The 22,872-nt window shown below is 44.8% G+C and overlaps 2 protein-coding genes, 2 long non-coding RNA genes and 2 other non-coding genes across 42 annotated transcripts in view; 3 read left to right on the top strand and 3 right to left on the bottom strand.

The window, feature by feature from the left end:
• MFSD11 (major facilitator superfamily domain containing 11) overlaps positions 1 to 20,362 on the bottom strand; it is a 52,757-nt gene extending 32,395 nt beyond the window's left edge. For 14 of the 32 annotated variants that reach the window (XR_013407316.1, XR_013407308.1, XR_013407309.1 and 11 more), the window contains exons 1-8: positions 18,446 to 18,893; positions 17,879 to 17,934; positions 16,139 to 16,246; positions 15,151 to 15,230; positions 14,926 to 15,022; positions 13,448 to 13,506; positions 12,125 to 12,269; positions 2,150 to 2,190 (exon numbers count right to left, since the gene is read on the bottom strand). Coding sequence is in view for 21 of the 32 variants with exons in the window: in XM_077972975.1 (XP_077829101.1) it covers positions 2,150 to 2,190; positions 12,125 to 12,269; positions 13,448 to 13,506; positions 14,926 to 15,022; positions 15,151 to 15,230; positions 16,139 to 16,246; positions 17,879 to 17,934; positions 18,446 to 18,541 (682 nt within the window). In the remaining 11 variants the exon portion in view is untranslated. The other 18 variants (XR_013407315.1, XM_077972982.1, XM_077972973.1 and 15 more) reach the window with 8 other exon arrangements.
• On the top strand, positions 983 to 10,297 carry LOC144335977 (uncharacterized). Its single transcript, XR_013407328.1, has 3 exons — positions 983 to 1,046; positions 3,777 to 4,539; positions 9,752 to 10,297. It is a non-coding gene; the product is annotated as an uncharacterized LOC144335977 (long non-coding RNA).
• On the bottom strand, positions 3,200 to 3,303 carry LOC114673373 (U6 spliceosomal RNA). The gene has a single exon (XR_003724077.1). It is a non-coding gene; the product is annotated as a U6 spliceosomal RNA (small nuclear RNA).
• LOC144335978 (uncharacterized) lies at positions 4,990 to 10,021 on the bottom strand. The gene is made up of 3 exons (XR_013407329.1): positions 9,504 to 10,021; positions 5,756 to 5,960; positions 4,990 to 5,224 (listed from the first exon to the last, which is right to left on the bottom strand). It is a non-coding gene; the product is annotated as an uncharacterized LOC144335978 (long non-coding RNA).
• SRSF2 (serine and arginine rich splicing factor 2) lies at positions 19,559 to 22,789 on the top strand. Of its 6 annotated transcripts, XR_001440593.3 has the most exons (5): positions 19,559 to 20,091; positions 20,426 to 20,736; positions 21,015 to 21,118; positions 21,746 to 21,847; positions 22,346 to 22,789. XR_001440593.3 is itself a non-coding variant. In NM_001190739.1 (4 exon segments), coding segments are annotated over 2 exon segments (666 nt in total). In that variant the 5' UTR covers positions 19,633 to 19,729; the 3' UTR covers positions 20,730 to 20,736; positions 21,015 to 21,118; positions 21,746 to 22,002.
• Positions 20,342 to 20,440, top strand: MIR636 (microRNA mir-636). Its single transcript, NR_032659.1, has one exon. It is a non-coding gene; the product is annotated as a microRNA mir-636 (primary transcript).
• Positions 22,790 to 22,872: the final 83 nt, after the last annotated feature.

Genomic DNA, 22,872 nt, shown 5'->3' with positions numbered 1-22,872 from the left:
CCAGCTACTTGGGAGGTTGAGGCAGGAGAATCACTTGAACCCAGGAGGCAGAGGTTGCAGTGAGCCAAGATCATGCCAGTGCACTCCAGCCTGGGCAACAGAGCATGACTCTGTCTCAAAAAAAAAAAAAAAAAAAAAAAAGGCAGGGTGCAGTGGCTCATGCCTGTAATCCCAGCAATTTGGGAGGCTGAGGCAGGTGGATCATCTGAGGTCGGGAGTTCAAGACCAGCCTGACCAACACGGAGAAACCCCATCTCTACTAAAAGTACAAAAATTAGCCAGGTGTGGTGGCACATGCCTGTAATCCCAGCTACTTGGGAGGCTGAGGCAGGAGAATCGCTTGAAGCCAGGAGGTGGAGGTTGCGGTGAGCCAAGATCACACCATTGCACTCCAGCCTGGGCAACAAGAGCAAAACTTCATCTTAAAAAAAAAAAAAAAATATATATATATATATATACACACACACACACACACACACACACGTACATATACACACATATACACATACATACATACATATATATAAAAAACTATGAATATATTCCTGAAACAATATACTATGTATAGAAGGCTCAGACTCTCATGCCCATAGACCCTTTCTAAAAAAAGAAGCTACAGGCATTCCTGGCCAAGAGTTAACATGCTTTGTGTCATCTGAGCCAGGCCATGGCTGATTAGATCAACAATTTGCACTTCAGCCCAAGGCAACCTAGAAACTAATCATAAGTGCTCAAGGGCCATAAGGGCCATATGTCATTAAGATCCTGTGGCCTACAATAGGCTTAATGAATACACATGGCCCCAAAAGGCTGCTCCCTTCTTGAGAATAACTGCCCCAGTCAGATTCCCTCTCCTGGGAAGACAAAGAAGCTGAGAGAGCCATAGGCAGAAGCAAAATGGACTCACTGGAAGTTTCTGAAGGAAATTATGAGAATCTGGCTCAAATCCCAACTCAGCCACCTACTAACTGGTTGACCTTGGGTAAATTATTTAATTTTTTCTTTTTTTTTTTTTTTGAGACAGTCTCACAGCTTCCCAGGCTGGAGTGCAGTGGCGTGATCTCAGCTCAGGGCAACCTCCACTTCCTGGGTTCAGGCGATTCTCTTGCCTCAGTCTCCTGAATAGCTGGGACCACAGGCGTACGCCACCACACCTGACTAATTTTGTATTTTTAGTAGAGACAGGGTTTCGCCATGTTGGCCAGGCTGGTCTTGAACTCCTGACCTCAAGTGATCCACCCACCATGGCCTCCCAAAGTGCTGGGATTACAGGTGTGAGCTACTGTGCCTGGCCCCTAAATTACTTAATTTCTCTAAGCCTCAGTTTTCTGTTCTGTTAAACTGAGCCAATGATAGGTGTGTATTATATAATATATAACAGAATTGTGAAAATCACATAGAGTAAAAAACAAAGAATTCAGCAGAGTCTTTGGCCAGGAAGACTTCTCAATGCATGAACATGATTATTCGTACTACCTTCCGGGTCACTGGAGCTACTGCTTCGCTCCAACTAGCAAGCAATCTGCCTTTTTGTTGTTGTTTGTTTGTTTTTTGAGATGGAGTCTCCCTCTGTCACCCAGGCTGAAGTACAGTGGGGCAATCTCGGCTCAGTACAACCTCCACCTCCCAGGTTCAAGCGATTCTCCTGCCTCAGCCTCCTGAGTATCTGGGACTATAGGTGCACCCCACCACGCCCGGCTAATTTTTTACATTTTTAGTAGAGAAGGAGTTTCGCCATGTTGGCCAGACTGGTCTCGAACTCCTGACCTCAAGTGATCCGCCTGCCTTGGACTCCCAAAGTGCTGAGATAACAGGTGTGAGTCACTGCGCCCAGCCACAATCTGCTCTTAATTACCCTGCAAAAATCCCAGGAGATGCTTAACTCCAGGGAGAACCTGAGTGCTGTGCAGCCTCTTTCCACTTCCTTCACACACCTGGGCAGGTGGGCAGTCATACCATCATCCATCCCTCACAGCCCCCATGTTAGAGAGATGTTGATAAGGAAGATTAATATATTTCAGAGCAGCATACCTGGAAAAATGCAAACCCTGGGGTGTCATCAATCCAAAGTTACCAGGGAAATGGGGAAAGGCAAATGCGGAAGTTGTTCCTGAACAGTTCTTGCATTTCGGATACAGAAAATACTTACTAAAAGCATCTACCGCCTTTGTCAGATTGTTCTGGGCAGACCTGAGAAAATAAAATTTAAAAAAGTTTTTTCTTTTTGAAAATAAAACAACAAAAATACAATCACATTTTCATTTGTTTGTAAAAGCCCTGTCCTCTACCAGGTCTGAGATGCATTTCCAGTGACCTGAATGCTCCTTGCCCCAGGGTGTCCCTCATGGCCACGCCCTCGTTCCAGGTGTTTAAAGTCCCACCTGGGCACCTTTCTGTTAACTATGGAAGATGATTCTTTCAGATTACACTTACTGTACATGTTTATGCACGTCTTTCTCAGAAATCATACTTCAAGCAGTACAGAAATACTTTCTATTCTCTTACTTCCATTTTCTTTCTTTTTTTTTTTTTTTTGAGACAGGGTCGCACTCCGTCTCCCAGGCTGGAGGGCTGTGATGCAATCTCGGCTCACTGCAACCCCCACCTCACAGGCTCAGGTGATCCTCCCACCATCGATCCTCCCACCTCAGCCTCCTGAGTAGCTGGGATTACAGGTGGGTCCCACCACATCCAGCTAATTTTTTGTAGTTTTGGTAGAGATGGGGTCTCACCATGTTGCCCAGGCTGGTCTTGAACTTCTGAGTTCAAGAGACCCACCTGCCTCAGCATCCTAAAGTGCTGGGATTACAGGCGTGAGCCACCACACCCGACCTATCCTGTTACCTTCAAACTGTGGAAATATCTGTGAGTATTCAATTTTCCATTGCCCTTACTATGAAAAATAAGTTCTTTGGCATTAAAACCCGTCAGAGACTTTTGTTATTTTCTGCATTCTGAAGGTGGTTGCTTTGGATGTGGTATCATGAAAGCTTTCTTGAAGTTAGCTTTCATTCATCTCCTTGCTGCTATGACTGTTTGGGGATCGAGAACCAAGAGGCTTTGACAGGTACTGTACTCTCAATTGGCTTCACATCAAAATTCAAGCACTGACAGGTGATGACTGCTATGTGCTTTTTGATGAAGCATTTTTGGGAACTGGATGTCCTATAACCAACGTGTGTCAAGATTTTTTTTTTTTTTAAATATGGAACACTTCACGAATTTGCACGTCATCCTTGTGCAGGGGCCATGCTAATCTCTGTATTGTTCCAATTTTAGTATTTGTGCTGCCAAAGTGACCACAAAATTTTTATATGTTATATGTTTCTATACCAACAGTGGCATCAAATCTCAGCTTTTAAAAGAGAAGGTTATTTTAAAATCTATACTAATATTTACCTCAGGAACATTACCAAGGCAAGGATTCATGCCTATCTCCTGTCCTGCTGAGAGAGGTGGGTCTTCACTGTAATCTGCAATTTCATTTATCCATACAAGGCAGGCCAAATCACAGACTTGGGCAGGGCTCAGTGGCTCACGCCTGGAATCCCACCACTTTGGGAGGCCAAGGCGGGCTGATCGCTTGAGGTCAGGAGTTTCAGACCAGCCTGGCCAAAATTGCAAAACCTTATCTCTACTAAAAATACAAAAAAATTTAGCAGGGTGTGGTGGTGCACCCCTGTAATCCTAGCTACTCAGGAGGCTGAGACATGAGAATCACTTGAACCCAGGAGGCGGAGGTTGCAGTGAACCGAGATCATGCCACTGCACTCCAGCGTGGGCAACAGAACAAGACTCCATCTCAAAACAAAAAAAAAAAAAATCCCTGACTTTTCCAGTTTACCAAGACTACTGCCAAAACACTACTGTGTGCTTGAAATCACGCTCCAAAGCTTAAAACGCATTTTTCTTATTCATCCACCAAGATTGATGAAGTCAAGGAAGTGCCTAACATTAGATCATGTACATCCTATGCCTCATTTTCTCTTCAATGGGAAATGCAAGTGGGTTATATAAGGTGATATACAGAACAACTGCAGCTGTCTGAGGACTGAGCAACAACATGCCTAAGCTATAATACTGAGGATGGCAGAGTTCTTATTGATACCATTATCAATTTCATTAATCTGCAATGTTCATAAAGCAGACATTTCCTTCTATGAGTCCTTTGGAGAAATAAGTTTTTAATTATACTAGAATTATATTCAATAACACTCTTCAAAACCATGAATGCCCTCCTTGTGTCATGGCTGGGATGCACAATGATCTACTGGTTGAAACAAGGGCTTTCAGAGGCCTGGCTTTACCACTAATTAGTTGTGTGATTTTAGACAAGACAAGTGACTTCATTTCTCCAAGTATTATTTCCTCATTCATCAAATAGGGATGCTACGACTTACCTGTGAGAATTAAATAAGATGATGCAAGTTAAATATAATTGTTAATAAGATTACAAGAAAGTTTTTAAAAATATTTTTTCCTTAAATTTTTTTTTTTTTTTTTTTTGAGACACAGTCTTGCTCCGTCGCCCAGGCTGGAGTGCAGTGGTGTGATCTCAGCTCACTGCAAGCTCCGCCTCCTGGGTTCATGCCATTCTCCTGCCTCAGCCTCCCCAGCATCTGGGACTACAGGCGCCCGCCATCACGCCCGGCTAATTTTTTTGTATTTTTAGTAGAGACAGGGTTTCACCGTGTTAGCCAGGATGGTCTTGATCTCCTGACCTTGTGATCCGCCCGCCTCGGCCTCCCAAAGTGCTGGGATTACAGGCGTGAGCCACCGTGCCCGGCCTCCTTAAATTTTTAAAGATTTTCCTTTTTTTTTTTTGAGACCGAGTCTTGCTCTGTCATCCAGGCTGGAATGCTGGAATGCACTGGCACAATCATGGCTCAATGTAGCCTTAACCTCCTGGGCTCAAGTGATCCTTCTGCCTCAGCCTCCCAAGTAACTGGGACTACAGGCATGCATTACCATGCCTGGCTAATTTTTAAATTTTTGCAGAGATAGCGCTCCACGAGGTTGCCAGGCTGCTCTGGAACTCTGGGCTCAGTGATCCTTTGACTTCAGCCTCCCAAAGTGTTGGGATTACAGGCGTGAACCACCACACCCCGCCTAGAAACTTTTTTTTTTTTTTTTTGAGATGGAGTCTCCCTCTGTCGCCCAGGCTGGAGTGCAGTGGCGTGATCTCAGCTCACTGCAACCTCCACCTCAGGTTCATGACATTCTCCTGCCTCAGCCTCCCAAGTAGCTAGGACTACAGGTGCCCACCACCACGCCTGGCTAATTTTTTTTTGTATTTTTAGTAGAGACGGGGTTTCACCATGTTAGCCAGGATGGTCTCGATCTCCTGACCTCACGATCTGCCTGCCTAAGCCTCCCAAAGTGCTGGGATTACAGGCATGAATCAATGTGCCCAGCCAAAAGATTTTTAAAAGATTACATTTCTCACCTGTAATCCCAGCACTCTGGGAGGCCAAGGCGGGTGGATCACTTGAGGTAAGGAGTTTGAGACCAGCCTGGCCAACATGGTGAAACCCCATCTCTACTAAAAATACAGAAATTAGCCAGGCGTGGCAGGCATCTGTAATCCCAGCTACCTGGGAGGCTGAGGCAGGAGAATCACTTGAACATGAGAGGTGGAGGTTGCAGAGAGCCAAGATCGTGCCACTGCACTCCAGCCTGTGTGACAGAGCAAGACTCTGTATCAAAAAAAAAAAAAAAAAAAGATTACATTTCCTATTCTAACAGTCAAGTCTACTCCTGTATCTCTAAATGGCATTTTTACCAAAAAAATGAATGCAAAGGAGATCTCGTTAACTTAAGAAATAAAAGGAATCTAATGGTGATCCAATTAAGTTAAAAAATTACTAACGCACCACCGGGCACGGTGGCTTATGCCTGTAATCCCAGCACTTTGGGAGGCTGAGGCAGGTGGATCACGAGGTCAGGAGATCGAGGCCATCCTGGCTAACATGGTGAAGGCATGTAGTAGGCACCTGTAGTCCCAGCTACTTGGGAGGCTGAGGCAGGAGAATGGCGTGAACCTGGAAGGTGGAGTTTGCAGTGAGCCGAGTTCGCGCCACTGCACTCCAGCCTGGGTGACACAGTGAGACTCCATCTCAAAAAAAAAAAAAAAAAAAAAAAAATTACTAACACACAAAAAAATGGTATGCTCTAACCAGCAAGAAAACTTGTTTCCTCATCATAAAACTCACGCCTTCCCTGGAAGCAAATACTATTTAGATGACATTAATTGGTAGAACCCTCATTTTACACTTGGATAGGATTCCATGTAGGATTCTAATATTTTACCCTTCAGGCCCCAATTAACTGATTTATACTCTACAGACCACTAAAATACAATAATTCAGCTGCAAGTCACTTCCAATTTAATTCAGTGAGTTGTTTACCATTTAAGTTAGATCACTGTCAGTCCTCTCTCAAACCCTCCAATGGCTTACCATCCCACTCCAGGTAAAAGCCACACCTGGCTCACCTCTTTCAGGCCCGGGCTTAAATGTTACTTTCTCAGCCTTCCCAACTCTATAACTGCAACAACTCCCCTTCCACCCCCCTACTCTCATATTTCTCTATTACTTCTCTGCTTTTGGTTTTTGGTTTTTTTTTTGAGATGGAGTCTTGCTCTGTCACCCAGGCTAGAGTGCTGTGGCGCAATCTTGGCTCACTGCAACCTCTGACTCCCTGGTTCAAGCGATTCTCCTACCTCAGCCTCCTGAGTAGCTGGGATTACAGACACATGCCACCACACCCAGCTAATTTTTGTATTTTTAGTAGAGATGGAGTTTCACCACGTTGGCCAGAATGGTCTCAATCTCCTGACCTCATGATCTGCCCGCCTCGGCCTCCCAAAGTGCTGGACTTACAGGCGTAAGCCACCGTGCCCAGCCTGCTTTATTTTTTTTATTTAAAGAAGCAGATGGAGATCAGCTACAGCATACATTGTTCCTTTTTTTTTTTTTTTTTTTTTTTAGGCAGGGTCTCCCCCCATCACCCAGGCTGGAGCGCGGTGGTATGATCATCTCGGCTCACTGCAACCTCCGCCTCCTGGGCTTATGTGATTCTCCCACCTCAGTCTCTCAAGTAGCTGGGAGAACAGATATGTGCCACCATGCCTGATTAATTTTTGTTTTTTTTTTTTTTTTGGTAGAGATGGTGTTTCACCATGTTGCTCAGGCTAATCTCAAATTCCTGGGCTCAAGCAATCCGTCCGTCTCGGCCTCCCAAAGTGCTATGATTTTTATTACCTGGAACAGGTACCACAGGACAAGCGTGGGCCATCGCATCCTTCCTGTGGCTCCTTTTTGGGGTAATAAAAGTATTCAAAAAATATTCTAAAATTGGTTTCAATGATGGATGCACAACTCTGTGAATATACTAAAAAGCACTGAAGTGTATACTTTAGATGGGTGAATTATACAGTATATGAGTTATATCTCAATAAAGCTATTTTTAAAACCTGCCTGTTTCTTTTCTCTCTGTCACCAACTAGAAAGTAAGCTCCATGAATGCATAAACTTCTGTTTTGTTTAGCACAATGCTTTGAATATCAGAGAACCTCAAATATAGGGAAAGGAAGAAAAGAAGGGAGAGAGGGAAGGGAAAGAAAGGATGAATGGAGGAAGGTAAGAAATGAAAGGATGGAGGGAGGAAAGAAGAGACGAAGAGAGGAAGGAAAGAATACAGGGAGGGAGGGGAGAAGGAGGATAGAGGTAACTGCCAATGAAGAAACACCTAGAGATCACCCAGCTAACAGGTCCTCAGAGATGTAAATTATGCACTTGAGACAGACGACAGTTTTTCTTTTCTTTTTTTTTTAAAGACAGGGTCTTGCTCTGTTGCCCAGGCTGGAGTGCAGCGGCGTCATCACAGCTCACTGAAGCCCTGAATCCCTTTGCTGAAGCTTCCCCCTACTCAGCCTCTCAAGTAGCTGGGACTACAGGCATGTACCACCACACCTGGCTCTTTTTTTTTTTAAGTAGAGACTAGGTCTTGCTGTGTTGCCCAGGCTGATTTCAACCCCCAGGGCTCAAGCAATCGTCTTGCCTCAGCCTCCCAAGGTGCTGGGATTACAGGCAGGAGCCACTGTGCCCAGCCAGAAGACAGACAGAGCTGTCTCTTTGGAGCTCTTCAAATCTTTCAAGTCTTCAAATCTTTTCCTGTGAGGCCTTTAGGTGGGAACCTTTAAAAGAGAATTCTACTTATACCCTCAACAGCTTCTAATCACACTAAGAAGAAAATGCAAACCTCCTTATCTTGGCTTACATAATCCGACCCTGCCTACTGCTTCCACTTTTTCCTTCTTGGAGCCCAGAGCCCACCACACCCTTCCCACTGCCTGGCTCTGGCAAAGGCCACCCGCTGACCTTCATGTCTCACCAGGCAGGTCTCCGGGAGCTATCCCACTCTCTACCCTCCTCCTCTCCATTCTTCCCCCCTTCCCTCCACTCTCCCCCTCTTTCACAGTCTTCCTAACGCTCACTTTGCTATTTTCTTACATGTGTATTGTCTACCACCCCCTCTAAAATTAAGTCCCATAAGAACAAGCACTTATCTGTCTTGTTCACGCCTATATCCCTCCGGCATAGAAGAGGGCTGCCACAAGTCTGTGCTATTTGTAGAACAAAGACACGGAAGTTCCAAATTTAGGAGACGATTCAGGAAGAGAGAATGCTACAAAGGCTGAGCAGTATTTCTAGAAGAGCACCTGCTCACAGTTACAGAACCCCTCACCCACCTCCCCAACTTGGCAGTTCCTTGAAAACAGGGATGGGCAGCATTTATCCTCTAGGACCAACACCAAACATGTGCTGACTGAATGGGGGGTCAGTTTTTGTTGAATTTGTGATATTCATCTTCACAGACTCCTTCTCTAATAACTACTGGTGTGTGCTTTAAAACAAAATGTTTTGCCAGGCACGGTGGCTCACTCCTGTAATTCCAGCACTTTGGGAGGCCAAGGCGGGTGGATCACGAGGTCAGGAGTTCGAGACCAGCCTGGCCAACATAGTGAAGCCCCATCTCTACTAAAAATACAAAAATTAGCCAGGTGTGGTGGCATGCGCCTGTAGTCCCAGCTACTCGGGAGGCTGAGGCGGGAGAAACACTTGAACCTGGGAGGCAGAGGTTGCAGTGAGCCAAGACCACACCACTGCACTCCAGTCTGGAAGACAGAGTGAGACTCCATCTCAAAAAAAAAAAAAAAGTTTCACCATGTTGCCCAGTCTGGTCTCAAACTCCTAAGCCCAAACAATCCACCTGCTTCGGCCTCCCAAAGTGCTCGAATTACAGGCGTGAGTGACTGTACCCAGCCCCAGGCACAGATGTTCTTAATGTGACCTACCCAGAATGATGACACCTTCTCAAAAGGTTTACAATTTACTTTGCTTAGATCTGAAGAATCATTATCTATGGCAGCTATATCCTCAAGAAATGTAATTCTTAAATAATAAAACTTGAAAGTTGAAATTAGCCAGGCATGGTGGCACACGCCTGTAATCCCAGTTATTGAGGAAGCTGAGGCAGAAGACTCTCTTGAACCTGGGAGGCAGAGGTTGCAGTGAGCCCAGATCCCGCCACTGCACTACAGCCTGGGTGACAGAGCAAGACTTTGTCTCAAAAAAGCAAAAGCTGAAATTACTCCTTGATCCAGGGGCTGCAGAACAAATGTTGTTAGAAGGCATGAAAACAACATTCATCTGCTTGTACACCTCCAACAAAGCACTTGGCTGATCAGGTACATCGTCAATAAGCAGTAATATTTTGAGAAGAATCTTCTCTTCTGAGCAGTAGGTCTCAACAGTGGGCTTAAAATAGTCAATGAGCCATGCCGTAAACAAATGTGCTATCATCCAGGCTTTGTCATTCCATTTCTAGGGTCCAGGCAGATTTAGCATGATTCTTGAGGGCCATAGGGTTTCTGGAATGGTAAATGAGCACTGGCTTCCACTTCAAGTCATTAGCTGTGTTAGCCAATAACAAGAGTCGGCCTGTTCTTTGAAGGTTTAAAGCCAGGCATTAACTTCTCTCTAGCTATAAAATTCCTAGATGGAATCTTCTAATGTAAGACTGTTTGGTCCACATCGAAAACCTGTTGTTCAGTGCAGCTACCTTTGTCAATTATAATAATCAGATCTTCTGGATAACTTGCTGCAGCTTCTCCATCAGCACTTGCTGTTTCACTTGCACTTTGATGTCATGGAGATGTTTTCTTTCCTTGATCCTCACGAACCAACCTCTGCTAGCTTCACATTTTTCCTCTAAAGATTCCTCACATCTCTCAGCCTTCACAGAATTGAAGAGAGGGCCTTGCTCTGGATTAGGCTTCAGAGAATGTTGTGGCTGGTTTGATCTTCTATCCAGACCACTAAAACTTTCTCCGTATCAGCAACAAGGCTGTTTCACTTTCTTATCATGAGTGTGTTCCCTGGCGTAGCTCTTTTGAGTCCCTTCAAAAACTTTTCCTTTGCATTCAGAACTTGGCTGTTTGGTACAAGAGGCATAGCTTTCAGCCTATCTCAGCTTTCTTCATGTCTTCCTTGCTAAGCTTAGTCATTTCTTTATTAGTCATTAGCCGGGTGTGGTGGTGCATGCCTGTAATCCCAGCTACTTGGCAGGCTGAGGAAGGAGAATTGCGTGAACCCGGGTGGCAGAGGTTGCAGTGAGCCGAGATCGTGCCACTGCGCTCCAGCCTGGGTGACAGAGCGAGACTCCATCTCAAAATAAATAAATAAGTAAATAAAGTGAGAGACGTGCATCTCTTCCTTTCACTTTAACACATAGAGGCTATTGTAGGGTCATTAACTGGTCTAATTTCAATATTGCTGTGTCTCAGGAGAAGAGGGAGGGAGATGGGGGAATGGCCTGCAGTGGAACAGTCAGAATACACACAACACTGATCAGTTAAGTTCACCACCTTATATGGATCCGGACTGTGGTGCCCCAAAATAATTGCAATAGCAACATCAAAGATTACTGATCACATCTTGTAACAGATGTTATAAGATTATAACAGATGTCATAACGACGAAATGTTTGAAGTATTGTGAGAATTACCAAAATGTAACAGAGAGACACAAAGTGACCACACGCTGTTGGAAAAGTGGCATGGATAGAAAGACTTGCTCGATGCAGGGTTGCCACAAGCCTTCAATTTGTAAAAAAAAAAAAAACCCAGTGTTTGTGAAGCACAGTAAAGAGTAAGAAGGCAGGGCATGGCAACATATCCAGACCAAAGCACTGCCTTGCTTCTGCTTTACGCAAACTTACTGCAAATCTGGAGCATCTAATGCTCCTATGACCGGACAATTTTAGGCCCTTTCTGGATTACAAAGTCAGCATGGGATGCTCAATGCAAAAGTTTTAACAACAGATAAAATGCTGTAAGGCAATCTTAACAATTTATCAATTCACAAAGCAAAACAAGCGTGACAGAGATTAATTTCTCATCTCTCCTTCCTCAAATCTAAATGATACTGCAGATCACTAGCCTGTCATGCTTAAATAGTGTCACCTGCAACTGAAATGTGCTTAGGTAATTTACAATTTTTACAAAACACAGGGTTGTATACTTATTCCCCCATTTGGACTACTCTAGGGAAAACCACCCATGTAAGTTAGTGCAAGAGCCGGATACTATAAGCAAGAGCCTAGCGATAACTAAGGTTCATCTGTGACAACCATCACTGGCCCTGCCACTCACTCATACCACAAGAACAGGAAAACTTTAGAGCTGGATCACAGAAACAGTAACCAAGGTCAACACTGCCTTCTATTTTCTTGCCCATGAAAACATACTGATTGAGTGAGAAAGCTCAGGCCTGGAGACAGGATAGGAATTGCTGCCACTGTCCAGGATCACATACACATCAGTGGCAAGGCCAGGAATAGACTCAAAATTCCCTGTGCACCTTTTCACCACCTCCCTTCCTCTGGTGACCTTTTTTTCCTTCCTCCCTCGCAGCTCCTCCTTTATTTTCTTCCTTTTCTTGCCTGTGGTAACATACAGAGAGTACTGGATATCAGTTAGGGCTAAACAGGTGGGTAATCTCTAGACTAGATCTACTCAAAATCTATTTTAAAATAAAATGGAATGTTCCCAACATCTTACTCGTTGACTTCCATGTCCTGGTCATCAGAAGACTCATCTTCTCCTAGGACATTTTCAGAATCTGGTTTCCGAATGAGAAAGAACAGAACTGTCCCCACAAGGCTAATTACCGTCAGCGCAATAAACACTGTTCTTCGGTCACTCTCTAAGGAGAAAAAAGAAGAAACTAGATAGTATCGACCAAACAATTCCAGAATTAGTATCATGGTACAAGGGTTGCTTATAACTGTCAACACACTTTCTCGTTACATTTTTACTTTAATGCATCAGTAAAAACTTAGGAAAAGGAGATAAATAGGATACCTTCACCTTTGTCTTTCAGTTAGAGAAATACGAATAAGCAAAGAAAAACAGCACAAGAGCTTAATCGCCTTCTTTTTTTTTTTTTTTTTTGAGACGGAGTCTCGCTCTGTCACCCAGGCTGGAGTGCGGTGGCCGGATCTCAGCTCACTGCAAGCTCCGCCTCCCGGGTTCACGCCATTCTCCTGCCTCAGCCTCCCGAGTAGCTGGGACTACAGGCGCCCGCCACCTCGCCCGGCTAGTTTTTTGTATTTTTTAGTAGAGACGGGGTTTCACCGTGTTAGCCAGGATGGTCTCGATCTCCGGACCTCGTGATCCGCCCGTCTCGGCCTCCCAAAGTGCTGGGATTACAGGCGTGAGCCACCGCGCCCGGCCTTAATTGCCTTCTTTTAATCAAAGAAGGGTCCAGAGAAAACAACTGAGCATCCAGAAGTCTTCTGAGAACCATATACTCGTGCACAGTATTCTCGTATGCTTGTGCAGAGCATAACCTCCCCTTAGACCCTGAGATGCCACTTAAAGCATAGTCATAACCTATAATCCTAGTTTAATAATAGAAACCAAGCTGGGAGCGGTGGCTCAGGCCTGTAATACCAGCACTTTGGGAGGGTGAGGAGGGCAGATCACCTGAGGTCAGGAGTTTGAGACCAGCCTGACCAACGTGGAAAAACCGTCTCTACTGAAAATACAAAATTAGCTGGGAGTGGTGATGCAGGCCTGTAATCCTAGCCACTTGGGAGGCTGAGGCAGGAGAATTGCTTGAACCCAGGAGGCAGAGGTTGCAGTGAGCCAAGATAGCGCCATTGCACTCCAGCCTGGGTAGCAAGAGTGAAACTGTCTTAAAAATAATAATAATGAATAATATAAACCAAGGAAAAGGCTTACTAAAAGCTAAAATCTGCAAGAACTTGAGGTGTCAGGGTTCATGAGAACAATGCTTGAATAAAGCAATAATGGGTATTTCTGTATAACTCTTATTATGCTTTGAACATATCTGAAAAAAGCAATGTGGATAAAACAAACCTGATATCTGAGTTTTCCCTTGCCAGGCAAAATATATGTAGAGATTTCCAAAGAACAAGCTGGGGGAAGAAAAGGGAGGATAGGATGTTGGGAAATTATTTTAATATTTATGGTTTTTTAAAAATAATTATTCCCATTATTTGTTGTAAGAGAGGGAGAGACAAGGACATCATTTTTAAAGTATCTACCTGTCCTGGATCATTTAAAAGTATCAACTTCATCTGGACTCTGATAAACTTAATTGCCCCAGATGGAATTCAGACTCCTTCCATGTGACAGTAACCTGATTCAGAGGCACCCTTCAAAGAAGAATTGACTCACTTTGAAACATGTGATTTACTGCAACTCTGGAAATGAGTCCCTGGAAATAAGCTTAAGCTAAATTTTAAAGAATCTGTTTCCAAAAATCCATGATTTAGTTATCTGCATCTAATCAGATACTTTCTTTAGCATACTTTCCTGAAGAATCATTCACTTACACACTAGTTTCTTAATATATAACCGTTTAAAATGTAACATTTGCATTTGTTAAGCCTTGTCAAGGCCAAAATTTTAGGCACGGTTCATGAGGGTAATTCCTCAGGAGAGATTCCAGAAATCCAACAGTCAAGAGCAGAATAGCCATTTTGCTTTCTTCTTAAGAAAACATTAAGGCCAAACGTGGTGGTTCACGCCTGTAATCCCAACACTTTGGGAGCCCAAGGCGGGCGGATTACAAGGTCAGGAGTTCGAGACCAGCCCGGCCAACATAGTGAAACCCCGTCTCTACTAAAAATACAAAAAAAAAATTAGCCGGGTGTGGTGGCGGGCACCTATAATCCCAGCTACTCAGGAGGCTAAGGCAGGAGAATTGCTTGAGCCTGGGACGCAGAGGTTGCAGTGAGCCGAGATCACACCATTGCACTCCAGCCCAGGTGACAGTGTCAGACACCGTCTCATTAAAAAAAAAAAAAAAAAAAAATGGGCCGGGCACGGTGGCTCAAGCCTGTAATCCCAGCACTTTGGGAGGCCGAGATGGGCAGATCACGAGGTCAGGAGATCAAGACCATCCTGGCTAACATGGTGAAACCCCGTCTCTACTAAAAAACACAAAAAACTAGCCAGGCGAGGTGGCGGGCGCCTGTAGTCCCAGCTACTCGGGAGGCTGAGGCAGGAGAATGTCGTAAACCCGGGCGGCGGAGCTTGCAGTGAGCTGAGATCCGGCCACTGCACTCCAGCCTGGGCGACAGATCGAGACTCCGTCTCAAAAAAAAATTTTAGTATGCTATATTCAGTATTGGTATAAATAATCCTGAGTAGCTAGTGAGCCAGCATACTCAGCCATCATTACAAGCAATTCTATAAAATTGGAATCATGTCACATTTAGCTAGAACTTAAGTCACGTAACATGGAAGATCCAAATTGTCAAAGACCTAAAAAATGGTATGACAAAAAAAAAAGAAAGAAAGGAAAGACTGAACTTCAAAAGGGGAATTACCTAGACTGCAGAAGTGCCCAGAAAATTCCACTGTTTCTCCCAATGGTGTGCTCATCCGAATTTATTGTCAGGCAGTTTCCTTGTGCTGTCCAAAGCACTAAAATTCAACCCAAAAGTTTATCAAGAGAAAGAAATTCACTTAGAGTTACATACTAAACACATAAATAATACCGTTAGATAGGCCCCAGAAAAGAAAGCAGATAAGTTAAAAATCAAAATGCTTACCAGCAGCAGCAATTCCAATGAAAACAGAGGCTGTGTAGAAGGACCATGGGAAAGGCTGGATAAAAACGGCAATGTACATGCTAAAATATAACAGGTCAAGGTATTATAGTCAAACGATACCTGAAATAGAGTGCCAATTATGCCTTCTAGGAATCAGTTCTGACATTCTCTTCTTTTAAAACTCAACCTATAAAGGATCGCTCCAGTTTTGAAAAACGGAACACAATCAAGTTTCTCATTTCTTATTTAATTAATTTTTTTGAGACAGGGTCTCACTCTATTGCCTAGGCTGGAGTGCAGGGGCACCATCACAGCTCACTGCAACCTCCACCTCCTGGGCTCAAGTCATCCTCCCACCTCAGCCTCAAAAGTAGCTGGGACTACAGGCATGTGCCACCACACCCGGCTAATTTTTTTTTATTTTGGTAGAGATGGGGTTTCACCATGTTGCCCAGGCTGGTCTCGAACTCCTGGACTCAAGTGATCCTTGGCTCAAGCAATACCTTGGCCTCCCAAAGTGTTGGGATTTACAGGTGGGAGCCACTGTGCCTGGCCCATAATTTATTATTTCAAATTTGTAAAATCAGACATTTTGCAGGTTTGCAGTGTTCTTTGCCAAGAGCTTAGCACATCATGGAACTATAGTTCTAGAGTTCAGAGAAAGATTTAGTTATTTCATTTGAATCCCCACTTATTTTCAGTCAACTGACAGAAAATAAGATTATTTCATAGACGGTTCTTTTCAACCCTCATAGAAAGAGACTTTTGGATACTATTTTTATTAACAGTGAAACAAAAGCAGATATAGATACATCCTATCACATTAGAATATGATATCCCTCAGCAACAAGTGCTGAGCCAAAATTCCTAAAACACCACTTATATTTTATTCAGTCCAAGTCTATAAATTACTGTGAAAAGTTTACTATCTACTTGAAAGATCCTGAAAAGTGTTCTAATTAAATAAGTGCAAGATTACACTACTCACCTGTAAAATAAACCACTGGCAAACATAGAGAGTTGAGGTCCTACAATGGCAACCACTGACGGTGTAATCAAATTTGAAGCAGAGAACACTCCATAGATAATAGCCATGCTGCACATATAATACACAAATCGGAAAAAAAAAAAAGAACAAAGCCCTTGTACACTGTGTCACTTTTTAAAATCCATCTGAGTTTACAGATTTTACAATAAACACTCATATTCTTTAGTCAGAATTTATGATAGTCATATCATTAAATTCAATACCATATAAAAGTTTTCATTTGTACAAAATATTGAAGCCCCCCCAACTGTGCCTTGGGATCAGTTTGCCTACAACAATACATTTTTTACATACTGGTAAGTCATAGTAATAGGAACTGTGCCAAGTACCTTATACATATTTTCTCTTTTAATCCTAGCAGCACTACAAAGAAGATATTGTTATTATCCTCATGTTAAAGAACAGAAAAAGGAAATACAGTGGGGTTAAGTAATTTGCCAAAAGTCCAGCTCGGTGGCTGGTGAATGTCCAGCCAGGATTGCACGATTCCAGAGGCCCTAGTCCACCAATCTACCCTACAAACTTAGCCTAGAACTCCTGGCAGCTTCATGACATTTCTCTGCTATAAATAACAGCACAGAGTTACAACTTGCTTGAGCCAGAATTTATTTAACTCAACCTAATGGTCTCACTTGAACATTACTCAGTTACTACTGACCCAGCCCTAGTACATACGTCTTGAATGAAGTGTGACTAAAACCATTTCAAAGGCCCTGAATTCATTTACTAGACACTATTCATAAATCCAAAGTAAATTATTCTTTGGTTTTTATGAATCTCTCAAATATCAAATGTGTTTTTGCATTTGTTCTTTAGAACACACGTGAAGACAAAGAAGTACAAAAAGCTGTGCTACTAATCACTTAGAAAAATGGACAGTAACATCCCTTCATTCTCAAATATGACATACAAGGCTTAGGATAGGGATAAAGAACCAAGTATAAGTTATGGATTTGTTGGGAGTTGAGGGGGGTTCCATGATCCAATCTCTAACTCTAGAGAAATTAGGAACCTGTTTCTATAGCTCAATGTAGCCATTCCATGGCACGTATTTCAAAACGTGTTCTGCACAACAAATAATATGCAATTTTCATTTGTCAATTAAAAAATCTAATTTTAAAAAAGAAAAACCTGTTTGGGCATATATATCGGTACATATTACATTCCCAGCTCCAATCACAAGGTTCTAGTGACTTATGAAGATCTTTTCATTTTACCCATCTGTAAAATTGGGACTAAACACCTTAACGAAAATCTAAAAGCTCCTGACATACGTATATTAATCGTTATGAAATTACAAAACCAGAAGAACCAAATGTTCAAGAATCACAACATCTTCTGTTCAGGACTAGGAATTCTAATCATGACAATACTAGAGTGCTTATTCAATGCCACGCACTGTGCCCAGAGACGCATTGTCTGAGCTAGGAAATTGGGCTCGTGGAAACACTTGCCTAAGATAACAGTGCAATAAATACCTTGTAAAGTCAGGATTTCAAAACTAGTGTCTAATTCCACAGGAAACCTAAACTCATCAACTTTATTCTCTCAGTCTAGGTACGGAGAAGAGAAAATGCAATCACCACTAATTCAATCGCAATATTCTATTGCTGGTGATTCTGATCAGATTTAAGCAACTACTGTTAAATATAAAACAAAATCAATCATACGGTACAATACCTGGTATATCCACTGCCGTGAAAATCTGTGCTATTTAAACTCCTGATGACAGTTTGCTGTGTGGAAGATAAAACTCATCAACGAAAACGTTTTCCAGTCTCCCTCCCCCACTTCGGAAGTGTGACTCCAAGTACTCAGCAAGAGAATAAAGTAAAAGTTCATAATGTACCTAACACTGAAGTCCATTATGAGAAAAGAAAAAGGACAACATAACTGGAGAAGGCAAACCAATGACAGGGACGGGGGAGGACAACCAGCTGTAACTACGCCTGGGTTTCCTTCCTTAACCATCCAAGTACTAAGGAAGAACTTAATGCAGACAAGAAATAAAATAGGTTAACATCCAAACCCCTAATCAAATCAGATAAACGGTAATGCTTAACTCCCCCATATAAGAGAATGTCTGACACAAGAAATCAAACCTAATCATAACAAATGAGGAAGCCTGGGTGGGAAAAATAAAAGATGCAATTAAAGCGCGCTATTAGATATAATTAACGTTTATTATCATTTCTGTAATGCATTATGATGGGCACTTCAAAGGAGGGAGGACAGATTCCAACTCACCGCCACATTTCCACAAGTTTGAAAGGCAGTGAACATAAACATAAAGGCAACTCCTAAAATAATGATGTTGAAAAGCTTTTTAGATTCCGGGGACATTTTGGCTCAGCTCTGCCGGAGGCAGCAGCCCAGGGCAGTCAGCTCTCCTCGGGGCGAAGCCACTGACAATCCTGGAGAAAGAAATGAGATGGTGAGTGGAGAAGGCAGATGCAGGAGCCAGGCGGCCAAGCTGTCAACTTCCAGTTCCTGGATCAGAATCCCAGGTTTAAGGCGCAGTTCTCCCCACCGGCAGTTAGAATATTCCTAAGAAGCGATCCGAGTACGGAAGAGCACAACCCCCGGCGAAGCCCCAAGAACGTGGCCGCTCCAGTTTGAGCGGCCCACGAAGGGGATTAAAGGGCCAAGGGCGAGCCCCAGCAGCCGGCGCGGCCCCGCCCTCCCGGCCTCACTCACTGCGGTCAGGCGACCGGGTCACCTGACCGCAGCATCGGCGCCGTCCGCTCGGCCCGCTGGGAAACGTAGTCCCGGATGGCCCGGCACGCGCAGGCGCTCCGCGAGAACTCCCCACCGCCAGGACGCAGAGCCGACTGAGCTCGCGGGCTCTGGCGAAAGGGAATTGGGAAGCAGACCCCGGCGAAGAGTAGTCAGGAGCTGTTGGACGGGGCCGAGAGACGACGTAGCGGAGTCTGAAGGGGCCGGGGTCACAGGGAGAGGCATATGAGGGCAGAAGCACCCTTCTCACAGACGGGGCTGACGGCTGAGCAGAAAAGGGGCGTGAACTTTGAGTATTGGCATGAAAAGAAGGTGGAGCCCAGATGGGGAGCACCTCCTCTTCCTCCTGCCCGAGCGCGGTCGTTCGGCCTCCCAGGCGGAAAAAGCGTTTCGCGGGCTTTCCAACTGCCCGCTAATTCCGCTCCCCCTCCCTCCAGCCGTGACTCCGCGCTTTTTGGCCCGCCCGCCGGGCTGTGCGCAGGCGCTTCGGGTAGGGGCGGGGCGCGCGTCATGGACGTTACGGGGGGGGCACGGCAGGCCAATCAGAGGATTTCATTTCCGGGTGGCGCGGGCGCCATTTTGTGAGGAGCGATATAAACGGGCGCTGGGGCCGGCCACCCGCTCAGTTGTTGCTCAGGTGCGCTCGCTGGCGGAGCTTGTCTGCCCTGTTTTCCTGCAAGGCCTTTCCCAGCGTCCCCACGCGGAAAGCAACTGCCTAAGAGGCGCGGCGTCGCACCGCCCAGAGCTGAGGAAGTCGGCGCCAGTTCGTGGGGCTCCGGGCCGCCAGTCAGAGCCATGAGCTACGGTCGCCCCCCTCCCGATGTGGAGGGTATGACCTCCCTCAAGGTGGACAACCTGACCTACCGCACCTCGCCCGACACGCTGAGGCGCGTCTTCGAGAAGTACGGGCGCGTTGGCGACGTGTACATCCCGCGGGACCGCTACACCAAGGAGTCCCGCGGCTTCGCCTTCGTCCGCTTCCACGACAAGCGGGACGCCGAGGACGCTATGGATGCCATGGACGGAGCCGTGCTGGACGGCCGCGAGCTGCGGGTGCAAATGGCGCGCTACGGCCGCCCCCCGGACTCACACCACAGCCGCCGGGGACCGCCACCCCGCAGGTATGGGGGCGGTGGCTACGGACGCCGGAGCCGCAGGTAAACGGGGCTGAGGGGACCGCGGGAGGCGGGGCGGGGCGCGCGGGAGACCCGGGCGGCCTCACAAAGGTCCGCGGCGAAGCACGTGGTGCGGGCCCGGACGGGGCGGGGGCTGCACGCCGCGTCTCGGACCCTGCGGCCGCCCCGCGAGCTTCCGCCGTCTGCGACCCGGGAGTGGCCGGGGTGTGGGAGGCGCGGGGCGGAGGACCCCGCCTCGCGACTGGGGAAATGGCGTCTGGCGGCGAGATAATGGCGGCCTGGGCGGGAGCGCGCGGGCGGGGCCGGCCCCGCTGCCTGGAATTAACCCCGCTGTGCTTGCTCGTCCCGCCTGCAGCCCTAGGCGGCGTCGCCGCAGCCGATCCCGGAGTCGGAGCCGTTCCAGGTCCCGCAGCCGATCTCGCTACAGCCGCTCGAAGTCTCGGTCCCGCACTCGCTCTCGCTCTCGGTCGACCTCCAAGTCCAGATCCGCGCGAAGGTCCAAGTCCAAGTCCTCCTCGGTCTCCAGATCTCGCTCGCGGTCCAGGTCCCGATCTCGGTCCAGGAGTCCTCCGCCGGTGTCCAAGAGGGAATCCAAATCCAGGTCGCGATCGAAGAGTCCTCCTAAGAGTCCTGAAGAGGAAGGAGCGGTGTCCTCTTAAGAAAATGGTAATGTCTGGGAATCCGAGACACATAACCCTAATTCATAAATGGGATTTGGGGTAGGTCTTTTTGAGCCGTGTTAATGTAAGAATGACTCCTATCGTTAGGAGTGCTGCTCGGAGGTTACTCACCTTTGGGAGTAATACTGAAGAGAGGGGTCTGCAGAAAGGATGTGTATGAAGCTTAGATAATAATGGCTGTTTCATAAACTGTTTGAGACCTATTAATGAAAATGACTATTTCTTGCTGTTTTTATCCAACGTCTGCATTTTCCCCCTTTAAAGCTGCGGTCTCCTGTTTGATAAAAGAATATTGGCCAGTATTGCAGATTTTAACTGATTTGGCTGATCCTCCAGGGACCAGTTTCTGTGGGCGTGTATTGGAGCAGGTTTGTCTTTAAATGTTAAAGATGCACTATCCTCTTAGAGAAACAATCAGTTCAACTATTGTTGTACTGACTGGGACTTCATATTCTAATGGATGTGGCAAACGAATTGCAATAACAAGCAGTGAACATTTGGAACCCCAAAAGAAAGTTACAGGTATTGCACTGGGTGGGGAAAGGATAGTGTGTCTTTAACTCTTAAATTGTTTGGTCCTATTTTTTAAAAAGGAAAGGGCCCTAAGTAGCTCAGATATTAAAGTAGTATTCTCAATTACCAATGTTTCATTTGAAACAATTTATCTTAATGAAATATAGACCAATTCTCTGATTTCGAGTTGTTTTTGTTTGGATACAGCCCTTTTTTTTTTTTTTTTCTTTTTTTTTTTTTTTTTTCTTCCCCTTACCTTTCTTCACCTTGGTTATTTGGCCAGGAATATGTAAATTCAAACTTGTACATGCTGATGGTAGCCTTTGTGAAATTTTCCTAATTGGGCCTTTAAAAAACATGGCTGGGTGGAACATTTCTGTACCCTACTGGTTTCACCAGAGCCTTAGTAAGTACATGCCTGAAACTGAAACCATGTGCACTTTAATGGAAGGTGAGCTGAACTTCTTTCTTTTCAAACCTAGATGTATCGGCAAGCAGTGTAAACGGAGGACTTGGGGAAAAAGGACCACATACTCAGTCCATCGAAGAAGAGTCCTTGGAACAAGCAACTGGCTATTGAAAAGGTTATTTTGTAACATTTGTCTAACTTTTTACTTGTTTAAGCTTTGCCTCAGTTGGCAAACTTCATTTTATGTGCCATTTTGTTGCTGTTATTCAAATTTCTTGTAATTTAGTGAGGTGAACGACTTCAGATTTCATTATTGGATTTGGATATTTGAGGTAAAATTTCATTTTGTTACATAGTGCTGACTTTTTTTGTTTGAAATTAAACAGATTGGTAACCTAATTTGTGGCCTCCTGACTTTTAAGGAAAACGTGTGCAGCCATTACACACAGCCTAAAGCTGTCGAGAGATTGACTCAGCATTGCCTTCATTCCTTAAAATTAAAAACCTACAAAAGTTGGTGTAAATTTGTATATGTTATTTACCTTCAGATCTAAATGGTAATCTGAACCCAAATTTGTATAAAGACTTTTCAGGTGAAAAGACTTGATTTTTTGAAAGGATTGTTTATCAAACACAATTCTAATCTCTTCTCTTATGTATTTTTGTGCACTAGGCGCAGTTGTGTAGCAGTTGAGTAATGCTGGTTAGCTGTTAAGGTGGCGTGTTGCAGTGCAGAGTGCTTGGCTGTTTCCTGTTTTCTCCCGATTGCTCCTGTGTAAAGATGCCTTGTCGTGCAGAAACAAATGGCTGTCCAGTTTATTAAAATGCCTGACAACTGCACTTCCAGTCACCCGGGCCTTGCATATAAATAACGGAGCATACAGTGAGCACATCTAGCTGATGATAAATACACCTTTTTTCCCTCTTACCCCTAAAAATGGTAAATCTGATCATATCTACATGTATGAACTTAACATGGAAAATGTTAAGGAAGCAAATGGTTGTAACTTTGTAAGTACTTATAACATGGTGTATCTTTTTGCTGATGAATATTCTGTATTATAACCATTGTTTCTGTAGTTTAATTAAAACATTTTCTTGGTGTTAGCTTTTCTCAGAATATGTCCTGGTCTTTTCTTCCCCCATTTATTTGAAGGAACTATGCAATTTTGTGATTGTTGCTGACTGCATAGTATGGAA

This window comes from Macaca mulatta, chromosome 16 (genome assembly GCF_049350105.2).
Source record: "Macaca mulatta isolate MMU2019108-1 chromosome 16, T2T-MMU8v2.0, whole genome shotgun sequence".
NCBI lineage: Eukaryota > Metazoa > Chordata > Mammalia > Primates > Cercopithecidae > Macaca > Macaca mulatta.
The sequence above is the reverse complement of the archived record's forward strand: the minus strand, read 5'-3'. Positions and strand labels throughout refer to the sequence as shown.